Source organism: Myripristis murdjan, chromosome 3, assembly GCF_902150065.1.
Source record: "Myripristis murdjan chromosome 3, fMyrMur1.1, whole genome shotgun sequence".
NCBI classification, from domain to species: domain Eukaryota; kingdom Metazoa; phylum Chordata; class Actinopteri; order Holocentriformes; family Holocentridae; genus Myripristis; species Myripristis murdjan.
In genome coordinates, this window is record NC_043982.1 from 10,273,971 (window position 1) to 10,285,019 (window position 11,049).

An 11,049-nucleotide genomic window follows, 5' to 3' on the forward strand; every position below is an offset into this window, starting at 1 on the left:
TTAGGGAACATTGTGCCATCAAGGACAGTGGTATCTACAGATGCTTCCCTGACAGGCTGGGGGGACGTTTGCGAGGGGAGATAGGCGTGTTGAATCCCCCTTGGAGTGGCGACCATATCTGTGTATTGGAGCTGAGAGCAGTCCACTCCTTTATCAAAGGCAGACATGTACCAGTGACAACAGACAGCTCCTCCACTGTGTACCACATAAATCACCAGGGGGGCATCATACTATGAAGAGGGTCAAATTTAACACCCCAAACCTGCAACTCTACAGCTGTGGGCCTAGCACTATTAAGATGCATGCAGTAGCCATTTCCTGCTTTCATGAGCCAGTTAGGTAGGAAGTTAAGGGTTCCATCATGGCATCTCCCATTGGTGCTGCAATTGTTGACTCAAGCCCTTAATGAGCCCACTGAACATGCAGAACTTAGGTTCCTCTCTCATAAAATATTGTTCCTCTTGGCAGTATGCTAAACCAAGAGAGTCAGCGAGTTACATGCTTTGTCTATCAGTTAGCAGTAGATAGTAAACTGCCACACAGTAAACCAAGTAACTGAAATCAGCTCATTTCATCCAGAGTCGGCCTCTGATGCGGATGACACAGACCTGCAAACACTGTGTCCAGTAAGGGTGTTACGGGCTTACTTGACACACACTCAGGCTCTGAGATGCTCACACTCATGGTCGTTTGTCAGTTATGGTGTTAACAAAAAGTGTCTGCCCCCCTGGTGGTTGACACCATATCTCGTGCCTATGACAGGCAGCACCTTCCTGTCCCTAACAATCTGTTGGCACACACCACTAGAAGTATGGCCACTTCCTGGGTATCTATCACAGAGATCTGTGCAGCAGCATCATGAAGGGCTCCATGATTCAACAGGGTCAATGTAGCAGCACCGGCACCACTGGGCTCTGCTGTGCTCTCAGCTGCTGGGCAGAAAAGTGACTTTGTGGAGTCCTCGACTCCTCGTGACCTTGATTGTACGACTCATCCAAGGTCTTAAGGATAGGTAGATGGATGACATCATTCAAGTTGAAGACCGTGGTAACAGTCATCGTTTAGTGTCAAGATTCATAGTTCATCCATAGGCATAACTTACGTTTTTATTACTGGAATTTATTTATTTATTTATTTATTTCCCCTCATTTTGTGTTAATGGTATTGCCATTTTGAATGTGTGTGTTTGTTACTGAAACTGAAAATTTCAAGACATTTTTAGTCATGAACAAAATAAAGCATGTTGTTCAGACTCAGAAATTGCCTTCATCAGTTTTTATTCATGACACTATCAGGCAGTGTGGCTTCAGACACTGTTCCTCTTTTAGCTGAACCCTCTCTATTTTCAAAACTATATGTCATATTAGGACATGATGAGCAGATACATGACAAAAATTAAAGTTTCCAAAACACATCTCTGTCCATACCTGATAACACACTCCAGAAATATGCATCATGTAGTTTTATATGACACATATTTCTGCTCCTCTTGTCCAAGGAAAAACACAAGAGTAGCTAAGTTAAAGGGACACCTCTGCACGTCATTTAAGGGGCAGTTACGACAAAAATGGCCCAGGGTTTCAAGTGTATGAGGGGTTAGGGAGCAGACCTTATCAAAACTTAAAATCTTGAAGGTATTGTCTTTAGATACACATTTGTATGTGTGACTGCCTCTAGTGAGAAAGTGTAAGAGACTAGTCTTTTTGTTAAACAGACCTTGATCAGCAGGTTGGATGTTTGTTTTATGATACTGGGGCTGTGCTCGTAATATGGAAGACACCTCCCGCATGGCTGAGGATGATTAAAAAAAAAAAAAAAAAAAAAAAAAAAAATCAGCATTAAAGACTAGCAATAAGCAGATATGCCGGTAGGATGAAAGTGAAGATAGATCTGAACACTGCAGGTGCTCATTATATTAGGGTATGCTCACAATTTACTTACTCGCCTTTTAGTCCCTTTGTTTACTGTTGAGTGATTAAGTTTTGCTGCCAACAGGACATTAAACCCCAAATCAACCCCAATTCAGGTGTAATTTACCAGAAAAACAACCTGTATTCTCAATTTTTTCTCTAATGATGCCAAGGCTCTGTTATTGGTGGGTGATCAAATTTTCTTCAGTCACGTGGTGTCACTCACATTATGAGTAATCTCAGCTCTGGAGTTATCTACAGTTAGGTCACATAATTTCCATTCAGATAATGTCAGATAATATAATTCAACTTGAACTTTATATCACCAATATCAGGTGACAGTATCAAGTAGCAAATTACTTACGGAAAAAAAAAAATCATAAAAAGGCAACTAACCCCAATATTCCAAGAGTATCCATGCACATAGCATTTTAATTAGAGATTGAAATGCTATAACCGCTAACTGGCAAGATGTTACCTGAACAGGTCGCCAGCTTAATGAACTCTTTATACAGAGGCTAGCAGTTTGTAAATAAATTTAAGTCATTTCTGTGAACATTAAATAGGATGAGAGTAAAGTTAGATCTGATCCTATGTGTATATGTACAAGTATTTTACGTGCTGCTGGTAATCAGATGCATTATTTTGCTGGTGCCTGATCCTTGAACACTATTCATCTTTCTCTTCACATCCAGAACTTTACAGTTTTCCAGAAACATCTAATAATCCAATCTCAACACGGTGACAGCTACCCCTTCATTTGGATTGGTCATCCTGCCTAACCTGAAGCTGGATTTTGCCTCTTTTCTCATATGTCTTTGATGTCTGTACTCCTGACTGTTGTATTTTGTCCGGGTCCCCCTCAGGAAAGAGATTTCAGTCTCAAGGGACATCTGGTTAAACAAAGGTTAAATAATGAATTAATTAATGAATTAATGAAATGAAAGGTCTGGATGACAAATACAATCCATCACATCAATACTTCAGTAGCTGAGTCTGCGCTGAACAGCTGATCCAAATGTGCAGATCCTTTAAAAGGCACCTGATTTGGCAACATCCACTTTTATATGTTTCAGTTTATCATAATGCTGCACCACTCAAATGGACAGGTTGTCAAAAAATGCAGGTTGGACAGGTTGTCAAAAAATGCAGCATGTGAGGTATTTCAATAACCCAGTATTCTCCAAAAGACTTGATTTGATTAACTGAGACTTCAGCAATCTCACCTGCAGTTTCATTTGATTTAAAACATGACAGTGACTGTTCTCACTGGGGAGGAAAAAAAAAAAAAACAGAATGTTTTTAATTTTGTTTTTGAGAAAAAAAATTTAGAGGATGTTCTCCCTACATAAGGTAGTGAGTGCTGTTGATCCTGTGCCTTCTTTCTCTTGCTGAGAAGCAGAAGCCTTTCCTTGTTGTAGGCCAATGTCAGACATTTTGTCAATACACTCCCTTGGGTTAAGAAGCACCCCAATATTACCCAGACCGCTGGGTCTGATGATGGGTTTGATGATGGGTTTTATCATTCAGCCAAGACTGCAGGGTTGTTCATTTGACCCATGTGAGTTAAAATAACTACTTGCCACTGATACATTAGGTTATTTTCTATGTTACTGCATTGCAACCTTTATATAAATATTTTTTATATGGTAAATGGAATGCATTCCTGTAGTTCTTTTCTAACCTACCAGCCTCTGAAAGCACTCACTGATGGCGGAAGAGCAAGGTGCTCATCATGGGTGGTCTGGGGTTCAGCATCTTGCTCAAAGACACTTTGACATGCTCTACAGATGAGCTGGGATTCAAACCAGGAACCTGCCAATTACCAGGTGACCGCTCTACCCGCTACCATCTTGACTGCTCCACCATGTTTGATCGAACCTGTCAAAAAAACATAAAGAGGAGGAGTGCTGAGAAAATACTGGGGGAGAAATATTTGCTGCTTTGGGAAATGCATACTTAAAGATTAAAGGTCAGTGAAGGACCTTTTTGTCTTGCCTGTATCAAGGGAACATGAGAGAAAAAACTGAAGTTTGCTCAACAAGCACAGGGCAAGAGATGTTATGCTCAGACTATGCTTTCAATGCTAAAAATGCGGGAACCGTGAAAGAAATTATGTATTCATCCTTGGCAATCATATATTTGCTTGTGTTTATCATTAAAGTCATGGAGACAATTCTATTGCACATTCTTCATGTTCTTTTGTTTTTATGAATTCTGCATGTGTTAAACCAAGTGTGACTGTTACTGTGCAGATAACAGAAGAGCATTCACACTTGTGGTCTCAAGCTGTAACAAAACTGCTGAGTAATGTTTCTGAAAGAGAAACTCCTTTTTTCCTCATTAGGTCACAGAAGGTCACATACAATTGCATTGATAAGGAGATAGTGAGATTTTTTGTCCAGCAACAACCTTAATCATTCAGAATGTAACCAAATCAAAATAAAATGTAACTAGAAGGTATAAAGAAGTGCGTCTTTTTCCCAAAATGCTTTGAATAACCCTACACTGAGCAACTCTGACATTTCTAGCATATGCTTTTTCCATATTGCAATATAATTAAAGTTTAAAGAAAGATTGTTCTCTCTTTTATTAAAGAATTTCCACGACAGCAACACGGCATGAAGCCGAATGCAGCCAAACTGTTCTTCCATTTAGTCCAGCTGTTGGAAATGTAAAGCACACCACACACCACTTCCTGTGCTTGGGCAGAGCAGCTTATATAAACACTGTCTTGAACTGGGTATAGATTGTTACATCAATAAGCAATAGAGAGTACCAAAACAGATCTCTCATTAGACAGCATAGTTACATCTTCATTGGTGTCACATACAGTTCAAAGGGTTCATTTAAACATGTTTTATAGTCTACAGAGATTATAAAAGAAATGTATTCAAGCACTGTCTATATCAGTGAATATCTACATCAGTATCTGCCCATTAGTGTGTGTATCAGTGATATCCTTGCAAACATGTTCATACACAGCAGACATTTTCCCCCATAAGAAGATGGTGAATACTACCCTGAGATCAAAGCAATTGACTAATTTAGGTGTAATAAAATTGAGAGAGATAAATAAATAAATAAATAAAACCTCCTTTTCGCTCTGTGTCCTTTGAACCACTAGATGATGCTTGGGAGCTGAACATATTTTCAGTCCATATCCTTTGAACCCTGGGCATCAGCCAGTGATTTTTTTAGAGGGCAAAGTAATCTCAGCGGTCACAGAGGTCTTTGGGTTGTGAAACTCTGTGAGCACAGTCCAGTGAAGCATGTGGTGACACAGCCTCACAGTGCTATCTCTTTGATTATGTCAACTCCTTTTTTGCACCCAATCTTGCTCTGCTGTCCAAAACGGACCCAAGAGGGTTATCTAACTGCATTCCAAAGGGTCTTGCAGGCTTGAAAAATCCAATCCTGACACTTTACACTGAACTTTGTAAAAGCCTACTCTTGCAGATGCGGGGCTTTGTTCCTGCTTGCTGAACCAAAAGTTTATTAACTGGGTCACAAAGGAGGACAGAAAGGCTTCCACAGGTTTCAAAGGCACACTTTTCAATTCTGGTGTGATTATTTGCATGAATGACTGAAGCCAATCAATGATCAATGAAGTGAAGTGGCCGTCATTTCGCACTTGTGAGCAAAATATCTGCCTTTTTTTTTTTTTTTTTTTTTTTGCTTTAATGTGTAATGCCAGCATGATTTTTGAACAATTTAGTCTTCATTTCTGTTATTATTGTCGCTATTCTGAAACATGACACTATCCACTCAAAGAATTGTGTCTATATTAGAAATAAGAAAATAGAGGTATTTTCACATTATCCTTGGGAGCTTTTAACGCTTGTGGGGTAGATGATAAGAATTTGCTGGCGTCAGGGATAGTGTTTCAAGATGCATTTTTCTGAGGTCACGTTGCCCAACAGCCTGCAAGCGACCAATGGTTTGAGAGACACGTAGCGCCTCGTCTATAAATTTGAGAGTCAGCAGGAGCGTCTTCGTTCATGTGCACAGAGAGTGGTGGACTGCTGTGTGACTTCACTTACATCCTAAATATTACATCGGACGATGCTGCGAGTAAGGTGTCTCAGAGGAGGTAGCAGGGGGGCCGAGGCAGCCCATCTGATCGGAGCCATGGTTGGTATTGTGGTGTGTTTTTTTTCCCCCAAAATTTTACATAATTTAAAGACACATTTCAATTAAAAAAAAAAAAAAAAAACATAATAAAGAGAATCTGCTTGATTAAAACATTCGTGCACTACATTCACTTGATATTTATTTATTTAGTGAGCAATTATATATTTATTATTATTATTTATTTTATTATTGTTATTTATTTTTTTATTTTGTTCATTTTTCTAGACCTAGATGGAAAAAAATGGTTAAAAAAAAAAAAAAGAATGACAAAATCGAAAAATTTCACACACTGATTTAGATGAAAAGTCTGCATGCTTATAATTGATTGATTTCAAAGTGCTGACTGGGGGGATTGCTGGCCTCTGAGTGACAGTGAGCAGGTGTTTGGCGCAGATGCGCTCCCAACCTGCGACACTGGAGCCGCTCCTGAGCCAGCAGAGTCGATACAGAGACGCCCTCACTATCTCTGTACTTTAGCTCCAACCAACAGACGGATTTGATATTTAAGGCCGCTTGTGTTACTTGAACCCGCTTATTATCTGCACTGTTTGGCTGTATATCAGTGTCTTTTTGTCTGGGACTTTTTTAAATGATGACACAAAGAGCTAAAATTATCTGTCTCGGCACAAACTTAGTAGAACACGACCAAATTAATAAGAGAGGAAATTAGTGTCTGCTGTTTTCATTTCGTTTGTTAAAATAATTAATTTGAAAGTTTGATGTAATTTAGGCCTGTCCTCTGCCATGCTAATGGAAACCAAAGGCAAAGCAGCTTGAGTCGGAGGTGGGCCTACAGTTTCGTTTGAGGTGCATTTCTTGTGAGAAAATGATGCACCCTGTCCTGTGTCCTCCAGCTCGGCAGGGCAGCGACTGGATGGGTGCAGAGGGCATTCCAGAGCACCTCGAGTTCTGCAGCTGCACAGCCGCGCCCTGCGCTCGCAGAGGAACATGTTACTGAGCCCGTGCTGCAGGAATGTCCTGTCTGCGCCTACAATGAATGGGACCCACTCGAGGAGGTGATCGTGGGCCGTGCTGAAAATGCCCGAGTGCCTCCCTTCACTGTGGAAGTCAAAGTAAGAAACTGTGATACCTGTTGTGAAGCATAGGCCTTTAAGACAGTTACAAAACCCCTGTCAAAGGGAGCAGGAAATCTATAGTCAAATGTATTGTGAGTAAAAGAAGCTGACTGCTTTTGCCCTCTTGGTTGGTCCACTGTTGACAGGCTAACACATATGAGAAGTATTGGCCCTTCTACCAGAAGTATGGGGGCGAAGCTTTTCCTAAGGACCATTTAAAGAAAGCTGTTGCTGAGATTGAGGAAATGTGCAATATTCTACATCACGAGGGTGTTACTGTTCGGAGGCCTGAGCCTATCGACTGGTCCTTTGAATACACAACTCCAGACTTCAAATCATCAGGTAAACACCAGCACTAGACAGAAATAGAAATTATATGCAAGTTAACATTATCCAGTTGCCAAACATCTAAAACTGGAAGTCAGTTTTCATGTAATCACAATGTATAATGTAAGACCTCAAAATGTCAATATAGGTGTGAATAGAAAGTAGTGTAATCTCAGCTCGTATCTTTGCAAATAACCCACCACTCAGGTGAGACAACTGAATGATCAAGCCATTTCTGCACTGATAACTGAATTAACACATTTACTGGGTTTGCCTACCTGCTTCCCTGGTGATGCATTGCCCTCCATGGCACCAGTTTGACACGTGCTTTATCTATGTAACCCATCACTGTGAAGTGTTTCAGACTAATGACATGAATTGTAACTGCTTGCAGGCATGTATGCTGCCATGCCCAGGGACATCCTTATGGTCGTGGGAAATGAGATTATTGAGGCTCCTATGGCCTGGAGGGCTCGCTTCTTTGAATACCGGGCCTACAGACCTTTGATCAAGGAGTACTTCAAAAAAGGTGCAAAATGGACCACTGCTCCCAAACCCACTATGGCAGATGAGCTGTATGATCAGGTGAGGCTTTATCTGGTGGAATGAACTCTCTCATACTTTTCATAGCTACACAGTTAGCAGTAACTTGAATTTCTGGAAACTGTACATGCTAAAAGATTTTACAAGAGTTGTGTTTGACTGACTTCTTCAGGTCTCCTTTGAGCTGAATTTTTGTGAACTTCACCCTGCATGTAAATACCCTCTTCAGGTTCACTATACCACATGTGAACCCTCCGGTGTCCATTATATGTGCCTTACAGCTTGATTGCCAAAGAGATAACCCGTCAAACCCTCTTATACAGGACTATCCCATCCGCACAGTGGAGGACAGACACAAGCTGGCTGCCGAGGGCAAGTTTGTGACCACAGAGCATGAGCCTTGCTTTGATGCTGCTGATTTCATCAGAGCTGGGAGAGACCTTTTTGTCCAGAGGAGTCAGGTATGTTGGCTGATAAAGTAAAGTTTAAGATTGTAATTTCATACTGAGGAGACGTTTTTTTCAGTTTTGTATCATTCAAGCACCAGCTTAAGGACAAATTCTTCAGCCTTATGAGACACAGCATTGTCTGAGCTACAGCATTTTGCTGAATCTTTGTGGAAAAAAAGAAACAATAAAGATGAAGCATAAAGTATGATAAGATGAAGCAAAGGTTTGCTATAACTGTAGCAGCCAGTCATGAACTGTAGATGGCATGAAGCACACAAGAGAGCAAACATGACGTCATTGGCCTGGAAGATGGTCCACTCCTCTCTGTCTATGTCGATGAAAGCCTTAGAATGCCTTCTAAAATTTACGAGACCCACATTCTTACATCAAAAGTAGAAATCTGCTTTTGAGCATTTCCGAAAAAAAGAAAGCGTCTGTCTGTGTGAAGAGGCTCACTTCCTCAACACCAGTTCTGTTGTGTCATTTGTAGGTTACAAATTTCCTGGGAATCGAGTGGATGCGTCGTCATCTGGCCCCAGACTACAAGGTCCACATCATATCATTCAAGGACCCCAATCCCATGCACATTGATGCCACTTTTAACATCATCGGGCCAGGACTGGTGCTGTCAAACCCCGATCGTCCATGTCACCAGGTAGAGTGTTACTCGCTCTCTCGCCTAACTTTTTTCACAGCGTCTTGTGCTGCCCTCTTGTGAGGTAATACTGCGACAAGTTTGACAACACCAAGTGCCCTGCGTTCACCACCGCTCTGTCTCACGGTTTCACAGATTGAGATGTTTAAGAAAGCTGGTTGGACTATTGTGAAACCTCCAACACCTCTGATTCCCGATGGTGGGTATTGCAACTAATACATCTGCCTTCCTTGAGTTGAGTTGTTGTGTGGAATTTCAGTGGGAAAAAGCCCCTATTCTTTTACCCTCTGTTTAGACCACCCACTGTGGATGTCCTCCAAGTGGCTATCCATGAATGTCCTGATGCTGGATGAGAAGCGTGTTATGGTTGACGCCAATGAAACCAGCATTCATAAAATGTTTGAGAATCTTGGTGAGTTCCCATACATCCTTAACAAGTCACCTCAGCTGATATTTGGTTTATGCTTTTAAATGAGGAGGAGGTTCTGTATTTCAAAAGGAATTTGCAGATGTCATTTGTTACCTAGTTTGAAGGGAAAAAAAATAACCCTCAACTATGCTGTCTAAGATCCTTATATAAAGATAACAGTTATTAATGGGTGAATGTGTTTTTACTGCAGGTATCAAGACCATAAAGGTGAGCATTCGCCATGCCAACTCCCTGGGTGGCGGCTTCCACTGCTGGACAACCGATGTCCGCCGCCGTGGTACCCTGCAGTCCTACTTCCACTAGCCATGCCAGAAATAGGCAGTTTTTATTGAGCTGTTAAATTTAAAGCCTCAATCCAAACTTTATTTTGTAATCAGTTTCTTGATTCTTTGCAATAGATTCATGAAGAGTAGAGCTGAAAACTCTGGTATTCCAAACTTTAAGATACCACTCAAAATACAAGATGTCCAATGTTTACAAACAATATAAAGGTAAATAAATCATCGATCACCTGACTATTTGTTTAAATTTGTCATACACTGCAACCCTTTGCATAAAAAACAGTTTGAGAGTGGATATAAGAGCAAACTAAAAGCTAGCAGTGGGATACTGGTGTCATTAATGGAGGCACCGTATTCCAGTTTTGGATTGGGTCTTTAAGTTAACATGTATGAATTGTGTGGATTGATCATTTCTGTACTTTACAATGCCATTGCAAACAGCTTTGTTTAGACTATTATAGCAACAAATGAACACAATTTCGCTATCTTTTTGCAAATGAACAAATAAATAAATACTTCTGTCAGTCTTGCAAAAAGCAGCTCAGTAATCTCAATATTAACTGCATTTCTGGCCTGGCTATTGTGAACCTGAATTTCTAATGGCTTTAACATCTGAAAGCCATAACAAAGAGGACAGGGTACAATTTGGTATGTGAATGTCATCAGACTTGGGCACAGGAGGAGAGAAGCTATCTCCTCATGAAAACACAGACACAACATTTCTATTCTCTGTATTATCAGTTCATATTGATTTTTCCAAAGATTTTTTTTTTTTATCTTGAAGAATGTACAAAGGTTGTTATGTAGGTCATAAAACAATTTTGATTTCTTATCTCTGGTATAGTATTTTGTAAAGAATAGACCTGATTAAACAAAGCAAATTTATATTTATATTTTTCATACATTTTATTGGACTTATATATGTTTTCATAGTTTCCCGACAATTAGTATTTTTATATATTTACTTAAAAATTATGAGGTCCATATCAGATATTGTATACCTTTTTCCTCTGCTGTTTTTTTTTTTTTTTTTTTCATGTTTGCAAACCTGGGCCAGTTATATGCTAAATGTCATTTTCACTGAACTGCTTGGCTTTTATGTGCATGGCATAAATGCTCACAGAATGAAAGTGTTTTTTGTTGTTTTTGTTGATACAAATTATGTTGCATGATGTCCATGGTGCATATACTATATAATGTAAGCATGGAGATATTTAACTCTTGAAGTCTTGATTGAAACAAAA

At 40.0% G+C, this 11,049-nt stretch overlaps 1 protein-coding gene across 1 annotated transcript; it reads left to right on the plus strand.

Moving 5' to 3' along the window:
• Nucleotides 1–5,933: 5,933 nt before the first annotated feature.
• Nucleotides 5,934–10,527, plus strand: gatm (glycine amidinotransferase (L-arginine:glycine amidinotransferase)). Its single transcript, XM_030048702.1, has 9 exons — nt 5,934–6,044; nt 6,899–7,117; nt 7,267–7,462; nt 7,842–8,032; nt 8,314–8,451; nt 8,930–9,094; nt 9,230–9,293; nt 9,390–9,506; nt 9,715–10,527. The coding sequence occupies exons 1-9, from the start codon at nt 5,976–5,978 to the stop codon at nt 9,825–9,827; spliced, it is 1,272 nt and encodes a 423-aa protein (XP_029904562.1). The 5' UTR covers nt 5,934–5,975; the 3' UTR covers nt 9,828–10,527.
• The last annotated feature ends 522 nt before the right edge of the window (nt 10,528–11,049 follow it).